A 23,366-nucleotide genomic window follows, 5' to 3' on the forward strand; every position below is an offset into this window, starting at 1 on the left:
GGTGGTAGATCTCCTTTAAATCCATCTGAGAACAAACTCGTCAGTCAAAAACGCAGGTCTACTCCCTTCTTCTCTCCAGGAGACAGTGTGGCTGTTCCCCAGGTATGTACGGCTGAAGATCCCCAGTTACAAACTGGGTCATCATTTCCTGAGTCAGGAATTTCTGTCTTCCTCCCACCATTCGCATCCCGAATTCCTTACACATCTCCTTTCTGAAACCTGTCAACCTGAATCAATTCTCTCGGCAAGTACCTTCTCCTGCTCCTGAAGCTGATGCTACTGATGTCTTCGAGGTGAAAGAGTTCTGGGATATGAAGACGGTCAGAGGGAAGCCATTTTATCTTGTTGACTGGAAGGGGTTCGGCCCGGAGGAGAGGTCTTGGGAGTCTGAGGACAACATCCTGGACCATGCTCTTTCACACAGGTTCCTCCAGTCCAGGAAGAGGGGGAGGCCGAAGGGGGGGTACTATCACGCGTGCATCTGGAACCAATATCCTGGGTCGCAGACGCACCTGTGTGCCTCCTTGTGCCCCTGGAGCCAGTCTGCACGCTAACTTACCTTCCCTAGCTCCGGCGGCTGTCTCCGCAGTAACCATGCTCCGGCGTGCGTGTCCCCATCTCCTAGGGCACGCGCACACTAGCTCTGTAATATTTAAAGGGCCAACAGGCCGATAGTTGCAGCTGGCCAGCCCCTTCCTACTCTATGCCTGAGAGAAAGCTGTATTCCTTGCCTTGTTGACTACCGTTCCAGTGCTGTCATGACCTACCGCTACATCCCTGACTCCGATCCTGTGCTGCTTGTCTCCGACCAAGCTTCTGCCTCAGGACTTTGCACTACGCCTTGGCCGGCACTGTGGACGAAGCCTGTGGAGCAAGTCCAACCCGCTTTGCGACAGGCTCTGGTGAAAATCGGGTGCCACTTAGACTCTGCTCCCAGTTGTTGGCTTATGTCATCATCCGCGGTGGTCTAGCAGGTCCACTACGCCTGGTGCCTCGCAACGGGGTTTTACTGCTATTTAGGCCTCTAAAAGTCACTTTAAAGCTGAGCCGGTGCCTCTTGCGATTTTTGGAAAATGTTAGTTATAAAGTTACTTGGCTGCTATGACTATCTGCCTGAAAAGCAAAAAAAACTTCAACTTTGAAAATGAATAATTTTTAGAATTTTTTGCAAAATTAAAATTTTTTTAAAATTTAAAAATTGAAAACAAAAATAATACTATAAATACAAAAAATACTTTTTTCCCCACTTTTCCAAATAAGATTATAAACAAAAAGAAAATGTTAAACTTTTATTACGTTTTAGCTAGCTCTATGTGTCCCAAAAAAAAAAAACACTGCAAAAATGTTAAGGTAGCATGCAAAAAATGTTAAACCGCCACTTAAAGGGAACCTGTCACCAGGAGACCCATTTTTAGCACTCCCCCAGTCCCCACAGAGCATAGTACATACACTGCCAAATTGTTTTTGTATTAAAAATTGGTTTTACAGAAAAAAAGATATGCTATATTGTACCTTTCATTAACATGTGCTGTGTGACTAGGCAGTTGCCAAATGGGAGGGGCTGGAAAGGAGCAGTTTCCCCCCACCCTTGGGGAACAGCTACTCCATGTGACCTTTTCAAATATATGAAAACACCCATCACTTGGCTTAGCGACACCCCCTGCTCCTCTACAGCCAATCCCGAGTGAGGGGAGTTATTCCTATATTTGAAAAGGTCACATGTTTCCCAAGGGTGGGGGGAAACTGCTCCTTTCCAGCCCCTCCCATTAGGCAACTGCCTAGTCACACAGCAGATGCTAATGAAAGGTACAATATAACATATCTTTTTTTCTGTAAAACCAATTTTTTATACAAAAACACTTTGGCAGTGTATGTTCTATGCTCTGTGGGGACTGGGGGAGTGCTAAAAATGGGTCTCCTGGTGACAGGTTTCCTTTAAGAGCTAAAAATGCCCGGTCACTAGAGCCTTTTCAGGCCACGTCACTAAGGGGTTAACCGAAGATTAGCAGAATGTTAAGACAATACACAGCATCTAGTTGAGCATTGATAGATCGCATATTGCCTGCCACTGATTGGAATTACAAAGAAAGCTAATGCCAATGTACGATTTCACCTTGATTATTGTAAAGATTATAAATGGTGAATAAAATATAACTTTTAATGGATATTTATTAAAAATAAACTAAGTGTCTATGTGGACTGATGGATAACACTCCTAAACAGATTAAGGCCCCTTTCACACTTGCGTTTTTCACACGCGTTTTCTGTGCATGCTTTTGACGCGCAGAACTTGCATTGCACTCTGACCCATTGTAATCAATGGGTCTTTTCGGACTTGCATTTGTTTTCACGCACACACGCACATTTTTTTTAACACGCGTTTAAATCTTGACATGCTCTACACGCGTGTGAAAAACGCACCATACAAGTCTATGGAGATGCATCAAAAACGCATTGCTCTCTGAGACACTTACAAGTGCAATGCGTTTTTCACGCATCAATTGCCATAGAAAAGATAGAGCTCAGTCCTGAGTCCATTTCACACGCATTTTCTGCGCTTGAAAAACGCTTTGAAATTGCATTGAAATTGCGCGTGAAAAACTGAGACACTGAACAAACTCTGACTGAACTCTGATGCAAAATGTGCGTTTTTCACAGTCCAAACCCTGATCGCACCATGATCAAACTCTGACGTTATCTGCAACGCAAGTGTGGAAGGGGCCTAACAGTCTAAAAACTGATTGAACCTAAACCCCTGGGTCCACCATATCCATAGAGAATACGTATCGAAACCAGATAATGGTAGTAGAAATTAAAAAATCTGGTCCCTAAAGGGTATGGACTCACCAATGGGGAGGTTATAGTGAAAAAAAGTAGCACCGTTCTTCCAGACTGTACGCTCCAGTGAAGGGGTTCAGTGACTGTAGTGGACATGGTATTTCAGGTGACTCCGTAAGTAGTCTGTGGAAGTTGACACAGTGGAGCTGTACATATGAGTTAGAGGTGCACAGGGTACCGTATAACTGTCGGAAAAAGAGGAGGGTAGATGTGGATACAGTACTATCCCTATTGTGACAACTTCCACAGATTCCACTACGATTATCTGGTTTCAATACGTATTCCCTATGGATATGGTGGACCCAGGGGTTTAGGTTCAATCAGTTTTTAGACTGTTAATCTGTTTAGGAGTGTTATCCATCAGTCCACATAGACACTTAGTTTATTTGTATTTTAATAAATATCCATTAAAAGTTATATTTTATTCACCATTGATAATCCTGCCACTGATTGGACAGTATGAGAGAAGATAGCATAACACATGCTTCCACCCCTAGCTCCTCCTCTCTAACCAAGCACAGAATACAATGGTCAGATACTGGGACTGATATCTCCACAACCGTGGGGGCTAGAAAGAAACCTGAATCTGTGTAACAGCCCCTACAGAATGGTATGATAACCTCCATATAAGTGAGGGTGTGAAAGGTCCTCTTTGGAAGTTATATTATACTATGATTGTGGGAGGAACATAGGCATGGATTAGGGATTAGGGGAGGGACTTTGTCCCTCTTTCTCTAGTCCCAAAGTTGGGAGATATGTCATAGTCACATGGTCTCTCTCATCCATTTGTATGGTCAAAACAGCAAATCCTAAAATAGAAATGTTTCAGTATTTGGTGAAAAAAGCTGCAGTTCTTCTCTATGTATCTAGTCTCAGTAAGATTGCTGAGGTAGTAACACTACAACATGCTATAGTCTATTGAAGTAGAGAGCTAGTGGAAGTTTGGGTGGTGTTGGCTTTAGTAAATCGTGTAGTATAATGTAATAATAATCTGAAGCAGCCGTCTCCCACTGTCAGCACCGAGCCGTCACCTCTACTAAAGACAAGGGGGCGGCCCAGCTGATTGGGGAGCAGAGGGCTTCGCAGTGGTTGCCTTGGAAATAAGAGCCGGGTAGGCGGGTGCTGGCAAGGGCCGCCCCTTGACGCCATCTTATGGTGGAAGAGGCGGCTCTGGGACAGAGGAGTGGTGAGGAGTGATGCCCTGCAAAGTGAAAGGGGAGTTTTGCGTTGTAGTCAGAAAATGGGAGAATACTGTATTGTGGGCGCAGGTGGCAGCTGGAGAGTTTTCTTGAGAGTAATGACTTGTTTCTGTAGGAAAGCGTAGCAGGAGAGCTTACACATAGCGGCAGTCACTGCATATACTCCGTGCAGTGTGTGATGTTATACCTGTACGTGTCATGATGCAGAATGACCCCCCGTGCTCCCCTATGGGAGTGCAGCAATGTACGGGCGAGCGCTATTTCACTATTGGAACTCCGCTGCTACATCTTCTCACCTGAGGGAGTCTGCGCACCCTAGTGGGCGCTAGCGGTCACTGCAGCTCCCAAGATATTTACCGCTGCGGTTATGTAAACGTATTGGGGCTGTTATGGGAAGTTTATTGCCGAGGGTTCAGTATAGGGATATAGGGGATTGTACCTACTCTAAATGTGTATGTGCAGAATTATCTATTCCGGAAGTCCTATATCTATGGTTTGTTGGTAGCATTTCCAGCTGGGATGAGGCTTCTAGACGTTCCCTTCTTCTTATGCTTTTGAAGGAGGATTTCTACCCCAAATGTATATATTGTTTTTCTATTGAAAGACAATAAATTAGTCATAATGTTTGTCCTAATTGCAGAGTCTTTGGCAATTTTACTTTTGGTTTTGGTTGCCATATTGTAAAAGTGAGCGCAGGAAGTGCAGCCATTTTGGTTGTCGGTTTGAAATGGCCTCACAGAAGCTGTCGGTCAACTATTAATTTGTTTATGAAACATGACTGGAAATATGGACCCAATTCCTGCAAAACAAAAATAAGTTACAACAGACATGTAAAACTTGTGTCACTGACTAATATGCGTTTAATTATTTTGTATGGTAACCCTCTAATTCTCTATGCCCGGGCACAGAAGATTTTTCTCACAGAAAATAAAGCGTTTCATTAAATGCTGCGATATGGGAGTACAGTACTACGATTTCTTCTAATAAACAAAATCGGCTTTCTCCACATTTAAAAACGTTTTGGATGAGTGTTTAAAAACGCATAGAAAACGCCACAAAGGAACACACTATTCCTTCCATTCTTTTACTTAAAAACAGTGAGCAGTGAACACTGTACAGGCAGTCCCCGGGTTACATACAAGATAGGGTCTGTAGGTTTGTTCTTAAGTTGAATTTGTATGTAAGTCGGAACTATATATTTTATCATTGTAATCCCAGCCAGAACTTTTTTGGTCTCTGTGACAATTGGATTTTAAAAATGTTGGGCTGTTATATGAATCAGGATTAACACTAAAGCTTCATTACAGACACCTGTGATAACTGTTACAGCTGATCATTGTAGCCTAGGACTAAAGTACAATAAATTACCAATATCCAGAGGTCCGTTTGTAACTTGGGGTCGTATGTAAGTCGAGTGTTCTTAAGTAGGGGACCGCCTGTATTTAGGACAAGGCTTTATTATTTATACTAATATCATTCCATTATCCCCCTCGGTTACTTATCCTATTTATGCTAAGATGGCCAGTCCTCGGTAAGTGCAGAGCTATATTGAGGGCTGACAATTTTTTTATTATTTTTTGGAAACTTTGTGTGCTAGACAAAAAAAAATCGACTGTGCTGGAAATCGGCAAAAAAAAAAAAAAGCTTTTGAAACCAATATGACATCATTATTTTACAGGATCTGCTGCTGGGAGATTAGTGTCATTAATGGATCCACAAGTTCATAAGAATGATTTAGCATGTGCATGAAGAAATCTGCCTCACAAACTTGCCCAAACATATACTTTACTATAACAGATTTTTTTTCTCTTTAGGTGGTAAAGGGAGATGTCTCAGGGATCTACTTCAGACTTTGACTTGATGAATGCTCTGGACTGGAGCAACGGCATTGCTACCCTCCCTGGAAGTCAAATACGGGTCAGAAACCTATTAAACCTTTTTTTGGCCAGTGAACCTTCTTTCTCGTAAACCACCTATCTAGTAATCTTCTCCTCATCCTCCTGTATTTATAATGCCTCTGATAAAATTCCTGTTTCACGTAATTGGTATATACTTCTAGTTCCGGCTTAGTGAGTTTGGTACCCTGGAGATCATTACAGATTCTGACAAGACATTGGACTCTACCTCCATTACCCAGGATACAGGAAAACCTGGGCAGAGATCCACATCTAGAATCCTAGAAAAAGGTATGGGGTGGTCATATTTATATGTAAAAGTAGCTTTAGGAGAGTATTTATGATAATTCTTTGATTCCTTACTTTAAATTTCCCAGAAATGAAAAAAAGTGAAGAAAAATCTAATATGGAGAAAAAGGAAACTGTAGCTGAAGAGTAAGTTTGGGGTTGCAGTTCATTCATGAATATGACTTATTCATGCCTCCTTGAAACTGCATGATCTTCTCACTAATAAAATTTTGCTTAAGGGAATAAATTAATTAAAAAAAAAAAAAACATACTAACATGAAAAATTACACACTACCTCCTCCGATCGCATGTTTCAGCTTTGATTCTGGCATGAGAGTTATTGAAACCCTACTAAGTGGGTGAATTAGGGGCATTAATGTTACCACTGTTTACCTCCCTGAAATGCAATAATTGTACTCTGCTCCTGTCTTCCATATAAAGTATACCCACCTTTGGTTCCTGTTAGCATTTGTGGACCATTGGAGGTGAGAAACCTCTGGACATCAGTTACTGGACGTTGGGAACTTCTACATCTAGTGATGTTTACATATTAAAGATCATTTTTAACCCCTTACTTTACAATTTTACTAAGGAGCGAAAACGACAATAAGATTATCACTCATTGATGGTCAGTGTAAAATTCCAGGGTGTGGGCGGTACTCTCTAAGCAGAAACTTTATGATCCACCAATTTCTATGTGCAAAAAATGCGGTTAGATTACCAGGGTAGAAGGTTTTTCTATGTGTCAAATACTAGTAGAATGTTCCGAAGGTAAATAAAAGTGTAAATGTAGAGCAGTGGTCCCCAGACCGTTTTTATCCGGCCCCTTGGAGCACCAGCGGCTCCTGCTGAGGCCCCCGGCAAGTCGCGGCAGTCAGGCAGGAGCCTCCGTCCGTCCGGACAGGAAGCTCCTGCCCGCCCCTGAATAGATACGGCCGCTCGAGCACTATTATTACAGGTGGAGCGATGTGGCCGGAAGACGACCCCGGCGCACATCGCTCCGTCTATAATGAAGCTTTATTGATCATCCTTATTCCCATGACCGCACAAAATTTTGAAAATCCAATTGTCACAAGGTCAAAACAATTTTTGTGTGGAGCTATGATTCTAAAATATACAGTACCAGTACTGACTTAATTCAACTTAAAGGGAATTCCCACAGAGAGAAGATTCTTCAATATATTCAGGATAACAAAATAACACTTTCTCTAATTCATTGTTATCAACAAAACTACAGAATTTCACTGATATAATTCCAACCTGTCTCTATTAGTCCTGTGGTTACAATTTTGGTTGTCCCTGGATCCGACTGTAAATCTTCTTGCTATGGCTGGCCCGGTAGCTTATCCTGCACTGCAGGAGAAGGGGTAGCAGGCAGAGAGCACTACAGACACAGGCACTTCCTGGTTCAGTCATGCTTCTACAGCAGAGTGGAGAGGACACAGGAATAACTGCTCTGCAAACAAAATAGGATCTGGATCCCAGGGAATGGGGCGATATAGCAATATAGGTTATATTTCTCTTTTTCTATGTGTTGACTATATGTTGACTGTTGACTGAAGCTAAATGACAGTGTAGCTAAATCCTGTACCCTGATACTCTAAGCACAATGTCAGCACACAGCATCTCAAAGCATAGATAAATTATGAAGTGTGAATGAAAGGCCATTACTGAGTAAAATTGTAAAGTAATTGTGTAAACATCACTAGAGGATTAAAAATTGAGAACTTTCTTCCATAGGCAAACCCCTTAACCCCTACGGGACTCAGCCTCTTTTGGCCTTAAGGACGCGGCCCCATTCTTCAAATCTGACCTGTGTCACTATAAGTGGTTATAGCTTTGGAACGCTATGAGATATCCAGGGGATTTTGAGATTGTTTTCTCGTGACACATTGTACTTCAAATTAGTTTAAAAATTTGGATGAAATCTTTTGCGTTTAGTTATGAAAAAAAACAAAATCTGGCAAAAATTTGGAAAAATTCTTTATTTTCAACGTTCTAAATTCTCTACTTTTGATGCAGATAGTCATAGCTCCCAAATAAATTCATAACTTACATTTCCCAAATGTCTGCTTTATGTTGGCATGGATTTTTAAGATTCCACATATTTTACTAGAATGTTATGAGGCTCAGAATTTAGGTATCATTTTTCAAATTTTTTGTAAAATCACCAAAACCTGTATTTAGATGGACCTGCTCAACTTCTAATTGACACTGAGAGGCCTAAATAATAGTGAGACTCGTAAATTACCCCATTGTGGAAACTACACACCTCAACGTATGAAAAACCACTTTTAAGAAGTTTGTTAACGCTTTACGTGTTTTATAGGGGTTAAAACAAAATGGAAGTGCAGTCTGCAAATTGTAATATTTTTTCACAATACACCCATTTTGGGTGGAAAATTAAACATTTACAAAGAATTAAAACAAAGTTTGTTACCCAATCTCTCCCGAGTACACGGATACTCTATATGTGGTGGTAACCTGCTGTATGGGCGCATGGCCGGGCATAGAAGGGAAGGAGGCGCCATCCAGATCAGATTTGCTATGTCACATTGTACAGGCTATAATTTTTTTATTTCTTTTTTAATGTGGACCTATAGGGGCTTATTTCTTTTGCCACATGAGATGCACTTTTCTGGTACGTAATTTGGGGGAATCTATAGGCTAATTGGTGAGATTTTATTAACTCTTTGTTGGTGGAGGAAATGAAAATCATCACTTTTCAGGAAGATTTTTACCATACCATAAAAATAGTATATTATTTTTATTCTATGGGTCGCCACGATTACAAAAAGACCTCATTTACATAGATTTTTTTTTTTTTTTCCCATTTTTAGTGCATAAAAAGTAATTTGGCAAAAATGTTGTTAATTTTAGCATCACCGTCTTTCATATGCATAACTTTTTTATTTTTCGCCTCACAAATCTGTTTAAGGGCTTATTTTTTGCGAGAAGGATTGTTCTTTTTAGTGGTCTTATTTTAGAGTGCATAACATTTTTTAAATCCCTTTTTAGAGCATTTTTATAGGGTATTACTTGAAAATGATCTTTTTTCTGGAGCTTTTTTTTGTTTTGTTTTTTACGGGGTTCACTTTGCGGATCTAATAATGATTCTGTTTTATTATGCAGATTGTTACGGACGCAGGGATACCAAATATGTGGGGGTTTTGTGTATTTTATTCAATTGTACTGAATAAAAACCAATTTGGAGAAAATCTTGTTCATTTTAGCATCACCATCTTTTCATATGCATAACTTTTTTATTTTTCGGCTGACAAATCTGGTTAGGGGCTTATTTTTTGCGAGAAGAGTTGTTGTTTTTAGTGGGCTTATTTTGGAGTGCATAACATTTTTTAAATTACTTTTTAGAGCATTTTTTTATAGGGTATTAATTAAAAATGATCTTTTTTTGGAACGTTTTTGCGTTTTTTTTCATACGGCGTGTACCGTGCGGGTCCAATAATGATTCTGTTTTATTATACAGATTGTTACGGATGCGGCAATACCAAATATGCGGGGGTTTTTTGTGTTTTTGTGTTTTTTATACTTTATTAAGTGTTTTTATAGGAAAGTGACATTTTAGGGGCTTATATTTTAATGCATTCATTTTTTATTTATTCTAATGTATTAACTTTAGTGTTTTTGACTTTTTTCTACTTGTACATACTTGAAATTGAACCAGTGATGCTCTGATCACTGATTCAAGTTCAATACACTGCTCTACAATACTATTTTATTGTAGAGCAGTGTAAACTGTCTGAGCAAGCTCGCGCATGCCCAGACAGTTTGCAGTCAGACCCGGAAGGGGTCTGACTGCCAGGGAGACTGGGCAGCTCCGGGGCACATGCCAGTCCTCGGAGCTGCCCAGAAGTGGATCGGATCCCCCGGTAAGCACGGGGGATCCGCTCCACAGCGCAAACACCCTTTCACGCCGCGGTCATGTTTGACCGTGGCGTGTAAGGGGTTAACACCCGCGATCGGAGCCGGCTCCGATCGCGGGTGTTAGCGCAGGCTGTCAGCTGTACTAGACAGCTGACAGCCGCTGCTTCTGGTACTGGCTCCGTTCGTGAGCCGGTGCCAGAAGCAGGACGTTATAGAACGTCCCCGTGCGCTAAGCATCTAGCCCCGGGGACGTACTATAACGTCCTGGTGCGCCTAGGGGTTAAAATACATATCCAAAGAACCTGACTGTACACATAAGAAAAGAAATTAAAAACTACAGTACAGGCTGCATCATTAACCAATTCCATCCACCACCTTTTCATGTCGCATTTATTTTACAAAAAGCCACTAGGGTCATCAAAAACTTTAAATTGCTATGGAAAAAAAAAAAACACAAGCAAGTCCAAACAGAGCTATGAATGTGGAAAAATGCTTTTGCTGTCTTCAGAATTGTACCAGGAGAATATGGTATTTTATTTATACTGGATATTGTGAAAGACATTTAGACCCAAACAAGTTGGTCACTAAGGTTTTTAGCAAGATAGGTGTATTACTCCAAACAGAAAACTAAAACATACAAGGGTTCAAAAGCAATAATTTTTATTAAAAGGAACCTGTCACCGCTGTTTCAAAAAAATGAATCTGAGACAGGTTCCCATAGACCCCTCAAGTCCTAAGGGGTCCACTTTTTCAACTTACACCAGTGATGCTCACAAAAACAGAAAATTAAGTTTTATTCTCTACCTGATAACTAGGCAGACAACCCAGCGAGTCGAGTTTGGCGAGTCCACCGACTTCCTGTCTGCTCGTCAGCCATCACATGCCTCTATCTTTTGTACGTCACAAGGCCCCCTGGCTGTGAGCATCGCAGCGGTCCGCAAACACCGCCGCGGGGACTCGGCCAGGGGGAGTAGGAAACTAAAGATGGAGGCGTGTGCTGGCTGACATACAGAGAGGAAGACTGTGGACTCAAGACGAGGTGACCCGCCCAACTCGACTCGCTTGGTTCTCTGTCTAGTTACCAGGTAGAGAATAAAACTTAATATTGCTTTTGGGAACATCGCTGGGGTTGGTTGAAAAGGGGGAGCCCTTAGGACTTAAGGGCTCTATAGGAACCTGTCTTAGATTAATTTTTTTGAAACAGCAGTGACAGGTTCCTTTTTAATATTTTTGTATAAAAACTGTTATAGGAAGTCTTCCGGTAGTTTTGACCATATGGAACTGAAGAGGGTGTTGGGTAGTAGCTTCTCAGATAGGTGTGTGTCAGGAGCAGCAGGTCTTTGAAAAATGCAGTTATATTCCAGGGTTGTAGCTGGTGTTAGTGTTTTGCAGCGCACTGGCTTCTTGTTGGATATACGGCGGTCCTCTACTTAAGAACACTCGACTTGCATACGACCCCTAGTTACAAACGGATCTCTGGATTTTGGTAATTTATTGTACTTTAGTCCTAGGCTACAATGATCAGCTGTAACAGTTATCACAGGTGTCTGTAATGAAGCTTTAGTGTTAATCCTGGTCCAATTGTCACAGAGACCAAAAAAGTTCTGGCTGGGATTACAATGATAAAATATACAGTTCCGACTTACATACAAATTCAACTTAAGAACAAACCTACAGACCCTATCTTGTATGTAACCCGGGGACTGCCTGTAACAGTAGAGTGAAGGGCTGGGGAGGAGTTTCAATGCATAATTCAAAGTACACATCATTTTAAGGAGATTATGCCAGTGCTCCACGTCCAGCTACAATCTTGGAATGTCCAAGACGGTTTTAGTATAAATTCCAAATTGAAGCTAATAAATTTTATGTTTTACTTGTATCTACTGGGTGCATGTGTTTTTACAGTGATTTGTCTTTACAGTTTAACAGAGCTGAAATCACAATAATATTTTTATTTACATCCTACTTGACTATTTACAAGCAACACAGCATACTCAATATGTTTGAACACTGATATACAATTTGTGCAACATCTTAGAGATTTAAAAAAAAATCATTGTGACATCCCAGTAAGACTCATGTGGCAGGCGTTGCTATTCTAGCTTTCCATACAGTGTTCTTAAGCAGATTTAAAGGAAATCTAACATTTGTTGTTATGCATTGTGAACCAAACATACTTTGAGAATTCTGTAGCTACAGTGATGCTGAAACATATCTTGTTTAATCCCGGATCCTGGCTGCCATGTATAAACACATTACACTGAGCTTCCTGAACTGTCCTGACAGGACTAGTCAACCTTAGCTGGATGACTCGTACACAGCAGCTGGGGGATAGTGCAGCGAATGATTACTTCTGTCTGTCAGGGACAACACAGTGAAGACGGCGTTCTCTGAAGCAGTGCATTATTACGGTAAGAGGAGAAGCGCTGAGCAGCCACAGGAGCGACAGAGCCTCATTATCACAATTTTAGAATTTGGTTTTTTTTTCAGCAAAACCACACAGTTTAGGGATTAAAAGAGATATGTTTCTGCATTTGTGTAGCTACAGCATTCTCAAGGTATGTTTGGTTCATAATGCATAAAAGCAAATGGTAGATCTTTAATTTGATACTGAATATAACGGATATATAAAACATTTTTTATTCACACTACACAACACCTATAAGCCAACAGTATATTTATTTCTCTGTTTTATTTTGTTTTTATTTTACTTATCCTGTAAAGGATAAGTCTAGGATATAAAGAACACCATATTGATTTACCACTACTGGTAATAGTATTTGAGTGTGTACATAGAAAAATATTTATATATTTTTTATAGCATGAAATCTCATTTGATTTAGTGAGAACAAAATGGACTCCTCTTTAGAAGTGCAGTCAGTTGCACCTACTCCAGCCGCTGGGTCTGCAGGTCCTGTACCCAGCACAGAGAACGAGCGTCCTCAGAGATTGCGTAAGAAGAGGAAACTTCTGATGGATTCAGGGGATGAGGAAGATGCAATTGAGGAGGATGAGGTAGAATTCAAATACTGATCAGGGCTTATTCATGACTTTGCTCCTGTATTTGTCTCACATAAGGTCAAAATAATAGCAGCGATGGGGCGTTTTACATTTTAAGGTTTGTGAAAATGGAGAGTTATGAAGAGATTAAAGCATATCACTCAATATTTCCATCTATGTATTGCTCAGCTCAGAGGAAGTAAAATGTTGTAGTAAATTAAAGGGGTATTCCCATCTGGGCATTTACATTTAATTAAATTCATTTGCCATATGTAAACATTTCTTCAATTGGATGTTATTAAAAAAAATTTTCCTGTGTGAAGATAATTTCTCATAAATGTAGTTATTCTGTCCCTTAGAAATGAGATCAGCTTCCTCGGATACGACCACGTCACACCCTGAGAGCGGTGGCCAGACTTGCGCTATAGAGTCCTGCCAGACCACCAGGATTCAGCAATCATTACCACAGGACGGCTGTAGGACCTGCAGCAACTCCCCGGACATTTCATATACAATAATTTTTTTTTCTTTTTGCACTCAATCTATCAGACGTGGCCGTATCCGAGGAAGCTATCTCGTTTCTAAGGGACAACATGGTTACATTTATGAGAAATTATCTTCACACAGGAACATTTTTTTTAATAACATCCAATTGAAGAAATGTCTATATTTGGCCGATTAATGAAACTGAATGTAAGTGCCCAGATGAGAATACCCCTTTAAGGAAGTTTAAATGTCATTCAAATCCTTCAGCTGAATGAAGCAAATAAAACTTATTCATCAGTCAATGCAAACAATACTATTTGATGCCGCATTTTGATTCCAAATATGTGCCAAAATCCACCATGTGGATTACAAACTTTATGTATAGAGATGAAAATTTTTAAAGGAAACTTGTCATAGGGATTTAGACCCACAACACAGTTGATGGTGACAGGGTCAAAATTATGTACTTTTCTATTCTTGGAGATTTAGCATTTTAGCGTTAATTACTTTATTTATGTAATGCTTAATCTTCCAGTATATAGAATGACATTATTTTGATCATATCCCCATACTAGATGGTTTTTGGACTTTGACTGTCTTGTGATGTTCGTCTTAAGTGAATCACCGGAAGTATTTAACCATTTGTACATAATAAATACAAATGTTTACTTTAGAGGTTTTTTTTTTACTATGTTTTCTGCTCAATCATCTTATATTTTATTTTATATATATATATATTTTTGTTAATAGGAAAGAATCAGGGGACCCCAGAGAAGAGCCAAAACTGCCAAGCAAGTAAAAGCAGGTAGATGGGAATTTGAATTGAAAAGTGTATCATCCTTGTTATGTCCATTATTTAGGCAGTTTTTAAAATTCCTTCTTAAATCATACTTACTAATTTTCAAAATAAATAATAACTAACCACAGTCACCTCCACAACACCCATACTCAATTAATTGTGTGCCCCCCCCCCCTCCAGTGAATGACCATTTTGGCTAAATAAAAGTATAGATAAACATGTACACTGATAATCGAATCCACATTGTCAGCACACAGCATCTCATAGCACAAAGGAATCATGAAGTGTCTGCTTAGAGAGTCCCGCCAACACACTGGGATTTTACACCGACCATCACTGAGTGATAGGAGCTAAAATACAATAAAACTGACTAAAATTGCAAAGTAAGGAGTTAAAAATGGTGTGTGTTGTGTAAACATTACTAGGGGATTAAAATTTGCGAATTTTCTTTCATGGGCAAACCCCTTTAAACAATTATTCCTTACTCTCCGACTGTAAAGTACCTTTACATTTAAATCAACCATCTCTGCATCTCTACAATAATTTGTATGAAGAAATGGAAATTATATTGTATTATCCTTTAAGGTAAAAAGGTTACCTAAATACACTCACAACCAGTAAAACCATCACCTGTACACTTCAAGATTGGGCACCAATGTAAATGAGTGCATAACCTCTTGTATGTGGCCCAGCTAAATCTGATGCTGTAAAAAGAATTGTAGGGAATGCATACGTTGGGAGGATCAAGGTGTCAAACAGAGATTTAACATTTAGGTACTTTGGTATTGGTACATATTTTAACTTTTTTTGTGGTTTTATATTTTGGTAATGAAGCATCTGCACAGAAGAAAAAGCTATGGAATTGGGTTTCATATCTGGAGGAGGAGAAGATGCCAGCTGCCCCACTTAAGCTCTTCAAAGAGGTATCTTGTGTAGTATGGATGGGCAGGACTGTGACTTTTTGTTGCTTACCTGGTCCATACATTTTAACCCCCTCTGCTCATGCAGCCAGTTTTTAACCTCCTGACAGGGCTCCACATTCATAGCATCTCCCAATAAACTGCTGTGTATGTTATTAACTTTGGAAAGTTTTAACCTACCAAGGTTATTTTAGAGATTTTATAATTTCTATTCTTTTGTGATACATTGGGGGAAATCTATTAAGACTGGCGTATTGAGCACCAATTGGCATACCACAAGATGGCTTAGTACATCTGGAAGTGTGCTTAGCCAGGTCAGGTTAGTGTCGATCTAGTCTATTTTAGACTACATAAATATGTTGCGGCATTCACGTCTCTCGCCTGCATCATCACACCCAAAGAGACGTGAAGGACGGATATACAAAAAACAGTCAGAAATAGGGCTTTTACATGTCTTGTCTGTCAGAAAACTATGCCCCCCCATTGTACTTTATGGCAGTGTTAAATTTTGGACAACATGCTTTATGTTCTTTATTTAAAAAGGGGGAAACTTTTTCGAAAAAAAGCAATTTTCAAATCTGAAATTGTATACTGCTCTTTGGGCACACAGCAGGATGTTAAAGGGAAGAGTGAGTTTGTGGGATTCCACCTAACAGGCATTTGCTAAGTGCAATACAGTTCAAACAGTGCGATACAACATGATTAACAAATCTAAATTGGGTTTAATATAAAAATGAATATTATCGCAGTTTATGCCAAAATAAATTACATTGTTAGATGGGTCATCCCAGGTATCTTTTACATGTCACCCCTACCATAGACAGTTTGCCCATAAAGAATGTAACATTTGCAGATGTTTTTTTGGATGAACAAAGTAATTTTTAGTTTTGGTATATATTTCACTACTCAAAAAAAATTTGGGATATTTGGCATGTGGGTGAAATTTCAGGATAAATTAAATGCACAGTAATTCAGTAATTGATGTTCAAGGCAAAATGGCAAGTTATTGAGGTATTGACATCTTTCGTGGGGTATACCACTGCTGCATGAACTTTTTTGTACATATTCCAAAAATTTCACGGAAAGTAATATATTCCTGACTTTTTGTGAGTAGTATGTATAGTGGGCTGCAAATGTATTCATACTCATTGAATGTTTCCTGATTTTTAAACATTACAGACACAAGATACATTAAGGGGCCCTTAGGCCCCTTCACATGAACATTTTGGGGACTTATAGCTTCCCCCACAATTTGTGGCCGGATATACGTCCTCATATACTCCTATGGCGACCATCTGTGGGACAGTGTGCACACACATGTGCCACCATACCATTCCATTGCAGTGTAAAAGATAGAGCATGCACTATCTTTGTCCAGTAAGTGCGGCAGGGCAGCAGCGCTCATCCCTTTGCCTCTCCAGCTGAACGTATACTACGCCTGGGTCCCCGGACTGGGTCTCCCCAGTGTTTTTGAGGGAAAAAAATGACCGGTACTTTTAGAGCCATAATTAACTTGAAGAGAATTAAATCAACACTTGGCCTACTAGAGGTTCAAAATGGTGACAGTAAGATCCACAACTTGCTTGTTCGAGAAAGAGAAGCTGTCATGATAACAATGTATCATATGTACTACCACGTGCCAATTTACAGAGACTTTCAAAAATATTTGAGCCTGGCAGTGCAATTGAACATCCATCATTTTCAATTCCAAGTGCTCCCGTTTGGCCTCAATGCAGCCCCAAGGGTATTTACGAAAGTAGTGGTAGAAGTAATTGGATTTACACCTTAAAAAAAGAAAATCTGTTCAATCAAGGAAGTGATGAAAATTTTAGGCCTTATGACCTCTACCCTGTGGTCTCAGTACTACACAAGAAGACTAAAGCCTCCCTCATCAAAAACCATCATGTGAAGATGATGGTGAAGAGGGGGGCACCAGAAGCACGACTCATCAAGATATCAGAACAGATCTTCAGTTGGCTAGAAGAGAACATCCTTTCCTTCTCAGCAATCTACCTGAAAGGAGAGTTGAATGTGAAGGCTGACTTCCTGAGCCGAGTACAGATAAGGGAAAGAGAATGGAGGCTGAACCCCAAAAGATTTTTCTTATTAGTAGAAAAATGGGGTAGCCCCTATTATGGATATGTTTGCTAGAAGACACAACAAGCAAGTCCCAACCTTATGTTCCCTCCATTATACAGATCACCCCTATGGAGTAGATGCACTCACCCATATCTGGCCACAGGGCCTGCTTTATGTTTTTCCAACATTTTCTCTCATCTCCAAAACAATACAGAAAATACAAAAGTCAGCGGCTTTAGTGATCTTCAATGCCCCATTCTGAACAAAAAGACTTTGGTTCCCGGTACTCCTACAGTTGTCAAAGGGGAGGGGCTATCTGACTCTACCCCTAATACCAGACCTGCTAAACCAAGGACCAGTCCATCATCCAAACCTACAGCAACTCCAACTGACAGCACGGAGGCTGAAAGGCTGATCCTAAGAGAAAGGGCCTATCTGAGGCAATCATATCCACCCTTTTAAAAAGCAGGTATACGTGAGATTTGACCTCTTTCCTAAGAACTTGGAAGGTTCTTGGTCAACATTACTTTAATTCTAGATTCTAAAACCAAGTACTTTGAATGTATATGTTGCGGCCCTGAGCGTCTACCTAGCTGACACCAAACTATCCAAAAATTCATGGATTAAAAGATTCCTTATCCCTTATAAAGATCTGTCAATAGTGTTACCCCATCTAACTGTATTGCAGCAAAGACTTACCGGTAACACCCGCGGTAACACTGGTAACATCGCAGGTGCTATCACAGCGATCGCTGCTGGTAAAGCTGGCGGCAGCCTCAAAAAGATAGAGGCGTAAGGGCGCCGCCATCTTGCCTAGGATCGTCTCTCCCCGTGACGTCATCGGGGAGCAGCGATCAGTCTCCATGGTAGCCTCGGGTTTTCGGGTTAGTATGGCAGTATATGATAGGAATGATCAGACAACCTAGGGTTAAAGTACTCCAGGGAGCCTGAAAAATAAAAAAAAGTAAAAAAAAAAAAAATGTAAAAAAAATTCAAATCACCACCCTTTACCTAGAACTGACATAAATATAAATAAACGGTAAAAATCATAAACACATTAGGTATCGACGCGTCCGAAAATGCCCGATCTATCAAAATATATTAACGTTTTTTCAATGTGTTTAACCCTGTAACGGAAAATAGCGCCCACAGTTGAAAATGGCACTTTTTGGCAATTTTGAAAAATATAAAAAAAATATATAAAAAGTGATCAAAAGGTCGTACAGTCCTAAAAATGATATCATTGAGTATATTATCAAATGTCGCAAAAAATGGCACCTCTCACAGCTCCGTACAACAAAGTATAAAAAAAGTTATTAGCGCCAGAAGATGGCAAAATAAAAAAAAAAAATTTGTACAGGAGGTTTAAATTTTTGTAAATGTATGAAAACATTATAAAACCTATACAAATTTGGTATCCCTGTAATCTTACCAACCCAAAGAATAAAGTAGACTTGTCATTTGGGGCGCTCAGTGAAAGCCTTAATATCCAAGCCCACAAAAAAATGGCGCAAATGCGTTTTTTCACCATTTTCACTGCATTTGGAATTTTTTTTCCCGCTTCCCAGTACATGGCATGGAATATTCAATACCATCACTGTGAAGTGCAATTTGTTACACAGAAAACAAGCCGTCATGCAGCTCTTTACGTGTAAAAATAAAAAAGTTATAGATTTTTGAAGGAGGGGAGTGAAAAATGGAAATGAAAAAACAGGAAAGGGCCCGTACCTTAACCAGTTAAATATGGATAATTTTTAGAAATGTTTTCCAAATTTCCATTTTCTTCATATCTAAACACAAAAGATCATCCACATTTTTTAACTAATTTGAAGTAAAATGTGTGATGAGAAAAAAGTCTCAAAATTTTCGGATATGTTAAAGTGTTCCAAAGTTATAACCATTTATAGTCACACAGGACAGATATAATATAAGGAAATTGGGCCTTGTCCTGAAGCCCTCAAATGGCGTCCTGAAGGGGTTTAGATTGTTCGCTTTTTCTTTAGAATTTTTATAAAAATAAGAAAACAAGTTTGATATCCCCTTGTCCCAAGAATGCAGATCTATCAAAATATAAAAATTATTATCCCATATATCAAATCCTGTTATTTTGCTATCCTTAAAAATCTGAATTAATTTGGTCTTCCGAGACTATATAAAAAAAACAATGGTTGCCCGGAGGGGGTTGCTTAAAAAAAATAAACATGTACTTCCCTCCAGAGCCCTGAGCCATTGCGCTGGTCCGTGTCCCATGTAAACAAACGGGCATGGAAGCCTCTCTAAATTCAACTTCCGGTTGGCCACGCCCACCCGTCCCTATTCTCAGTGTTGTATCATGCAGGACGGGAAGGCATGGCCAGAAGCTGAATACAGAGGGGCTTCTGTGCCTGGGGCACAGGCTGGAGCGATGGCATTGCAGGGCGCCGGGAGGTAAATACATATTTATTTTTTTAAGCAGCCCCCTCCTGGCCTCCATTGTTTTTTTATAAACAAAATATATGGGGTATGTGTGTTACTTAAGTTTTATTTACATCTTTTTATTTTTCTATTTTATTTTGTTTTTACTGTTTGTACTTGATGACCATTATCGAGATTTTATAATTTTCTCTGTGTACGATAAAGTTCAAATTTAGTTTTTACCAAATTATTGCTGAACAGTAGGTTTATCTTTTGGCACTAACAAAGTTTCCTTTTTGGTTTCAGCATCAGTCTTTTCCCCAGTCACGGAATAGCTTTAGAGTGGGATTAAAGTTGGAAGGAATTGATCCAGAGCATCCATCACTGTACTGTGTCCTGACTGTTGTAGAGGTGAGAGCATTTGAGTTTTCCTACCAACATGTTGTGTTGACAACTGAAGAAAACTGTCAGGGCCACATGTCTGTTTGAGCTACAAGTGAATTGGTTGCAGTGGGTAATGTTCCCTGTGTAATTGGGTCACTTCCCTGATTTTGCCCATCCTGGTGCCCCTGTAAGTGATGACCTTGTATTGATTTGTCAGCCCTGCCCTTAAAGAGGTTGTACGGCCATTGACATTGTCCTGCATGTGTTAGATAGTCAAAAGTCGGAAGATAAACTAATTTAATGTATTTAACGTTTTAGAGATTGTAAACAAGTACAGTCCTTCTAAGATATATCCAGGTTAACAACAGGGAGAGCTATTTCAATGCCGGTCGTGTCTGTGTGGTCCAAACTGTGTTCCGCGTCCACGTGTAGTTTCAAGCCTTCAGTGTGCCACACTAACTTGTAGACACTAACTTGCAATGTTTGGGGCCAGATTGAGCCAGAGAAGCATTTAGGCTTGCACGTGCACGTTCTTCAGTACAAGCGCACAGCCAATAGCTGCTGCAATGTGCATTCTGTGCATGAGCACAGACTGCTCCGTGGGAGCAGAGTATCATAGGACTTGAAGTTCTCATGCGGAGCACTACGGCTATCTTATTTACACCGTCCAGGCTTCCAGGAATAAAAAGGTCAAAACCTTTACACAATCTATTTGCCATAGCAATTGCAGAAAAAAACTACAGGTCTTTCACAGGTAAGGCAAAAAATGTTGACACACTGGGTTTTTTTTTTACATTCCGTGAGCGTACAACCCCTTTTGACCTGTTTGTGGTCACTGAATGTAAACACAACTTGTTGCAACTTCTTCTCTTCTCTTGTAGAATTAACCTACACAAGATGCTCTCTTTCCCCTCACATTTTGTCTATTTAAATCTAGGAACTTCTTTTTACAGGTTCAAGGTTATCGAATCCGACTTCATTTTGATGGCTATCCAGACTGCTTTGATTTTTGGGTTAATGCTGATTCTTTGGATGTACACCCTGTGGGATGGTGTGAAAAAACTGGCCATAAGCTTATGCCCCCAAAAGGTAATTGACTGATTACCATTTAGTTTTTGTGATAGATCTGATATCTAGAATGGAATCCTATTTGAAATGGAGTATTGTCCTATTAACAATCGTATTAGTTGCTCTCTTCATTTCTCTGCATTTCTGTGAAGGGAAAATCCCTGCATTCTTTCCTGCTGTGTGAACAAATTCTTTCAGCTAGAGTGACATTTTTTAGAAAAAGTCCTACTTTTTACTTATAATTTGCAGTTGTCCCATAGCTACATGATAAGTCAGGTTGCAAAAAGAATGCAGTGATTATATCCATTGGCAACACACAAGCAACGAGGAAGATAACTGCTTCAAGATTTTTTTGTGTAGAGTCGTGTGCAGGTTTTGAAACGTGAGATCTATTTGGCCACAAGTTGACAAAAATTGTCAACAGACTCCCATTTAAATAAAAGGGAGACAGATTTTACCAAATTAAAATCTTCGGATATGTAAATACCCTAAAGCTGCTGCAATGCGTGGCCTTAACTAAAATAGATTGCAGGGCTTAGAAATGGCGATGGCAGGAGAACTGAACAGAACAGAATTTTAAACATGGTAGATGTGGCAACCCTGAGGATCATGGTGAAAAAAAGTCCTAGCTGAAAGCCATATAGTGTACTCGTGGTCTCCAAAGCTCATCATAACCCTCTCTTGTATACCATTCTTGTAACCTCAGTTCAACCTCCATTCAATTAATTCTTTACTTAACTGATAGGAATACCTGCAGTTTATGGTAATATGGGTTATGTCCACCACAGTGCAATACTGGATTTGTTGTTATTCCTGGCAACAACACTGTGAGAGGTTCTTGTAAAGCATTGATCATAGAGAGTAGTTGGCACCCTAGAGATGCTACCAATAGGAAAGTCTTCTATATATGCCACGTATCACTCAAGAGCATTGCAACCCTGGTCAGGATTTTTGGCATATGCTCTATTCAGGCACATAATACACTGGCTGGCTGGAAGATGGTCCAAGAGGGGCTTCCGTGCCCCTGTAAACAAACAGGGGAACAGCATGGAGAGAGTTAAATACTATTTTTTTAAAAAAAAATTTTTAATACAGTCCTCCCCCGGGCACCGCGTTTATTTTAGTAAGTCTCGGACAACCACTTTAAGAAATCTGTTTTGCAAATATATACGAAAAACGTAGAAAGAAATAAAATTGGGAGAGCATGATTGTAGTAACAAAAATGAAGGAGACAGAAGTATTCACAAAAAAGGATGTTGTGGTTTTCAACAAGTTTTTCTATAGACGGTAGTTGGGAGCCTCCATATTTTTATTAATGAATTATATTTGTTCTTTTTGTCAAAATTCATTATTTCTGGTGTGTTTGTAGGTTACAAAGACGGAGAGTTTAGCTGGCCAACATATATGAAACAATGCAAAGCTCAAGCTGCTCCAAAAACATTCTTTAAAAGTTACAATACGGTGAGAAGGCAAAATAAAATTGCCTGTATTCAACATAATTTATGTGTTCCTCCTGTAATTTTTTTTGTATCTGATTGTTCTATCATTATCATTTTTATATTTTGTTTTGTAGCCTGTAACTCCATCTGGGTTTCGGGTTGGTATGAAATTGGAGGCTGTGGATCGGAAAAATCCTTCCCTGCTTTGTGTGGCTACTATCGCAGATATTGTGGAAAACAGATTACTCATTCACTTTGACAACTGGGATCACAGTTATGATTACTGGTATTTAGTGTGTTTCTACTCATGTTGTATTTAATAGTCTTCCTAATAGTTGTATATAATGAGCTCTTAATTACTTCTTATTCTTTTGGCAATTCTGTAGCTTTTATATAGCATGTGATAAATGGTTAATAGAGATATTTCATATTGAGTTTTAGCAGCCAATATTATGCTGGGAACAAACAGCAATGATGTTTATCCACAACTGAGTCTCTACAGTCACCTTTGCAGAAATATCTTGCAATCCTCAGATCTAGCAACACATCAGGTGTAATCTTTGTAGCTTTACACAGAATTGGGAACAGAGTAGCTATCTGTACTGGTTCCACAAACATATAATACATTTAAAAAAATTACATTTCCTTTAAATGTCTGTTCTAATTTTAGACCAGGATTTAGACCAGGGGTG

The 23,366-nt window shown here is 39.6% G+C and overlaps 1 protein-coding gene across 5 annotated transcripts in view; it reads left to right on the top strand.

The window, feature by feature from the left end:
* The window catches only part of LOC140118691 (lethal(3)malignant brain tumor-like protein 3), a 58,313-nt gene that overhangs the window by 19,073 nt on the left and 15,874 nt on the right, over positions 1-23,366 (top strand). Inside the window, exons 1-11 of one of the 5 annotated variants that reach the window (XM_072136899.1) lie at positions 3,430-3,448; positions 5,852-5,954; positions 6,097-6,223; positions 6,310-6,367; positions 12,949-13,120; positions 14,342-14,396; positions 15,225-15,313; positions 20,090-20,194; positions 21,121-21,256; positions 22,605-22,696; positions 22,809-22,960. In XM_072136899.1, coding sequence (XP_071993000.1) covers positions 5,865-5,954; positions 6,097-6,223; positions 6,310-6,367; positions 12,949-13,120; positions 14,342-14,396; positions 15,225-15,313; positions 20,090-20,194; positions 21,121-21,256; positions 22,605-22,696; positions 22,809-22,960 — 1,076 coding nt within the window. In that variant the 5' untranslated portion in view covers positions 3,430-3,448; positions 5,852-5,864. Of the gene's footprint in view, positions 1-3,429; positions 3,449-3,946; positions 4,052-5,849; positions 6,224-6,309; positions 6,368-12,948; positions 13,121-14,341; positions 14,397-15,224; positions 15,314-20,089; positions 20,195-21,120; positions 21,257-22,604; positions 22,697-22,808; positions 22,961-23,366 lie in introns of those variants that run through there. The other 4 variants (XM_072136896.1, XM_072136897.1, XM_072136898.1 and 1 more) reach the window with 4 other exon arrangements.

The sequence above is a fragment of the Engystomops pustulosus genome, chromosome 2 (genome assembly GCF_040894005.1).
Source record: "Engystomops pustulosus chromosome 2, aEngPut4.maternal, whole genome shotgun sequence".
NCBI lineage: Eukaryota > Metazoa > Chordata > Amphibia > Anura > Leptodactylidae > Engystomops > Engystomops pustulosus.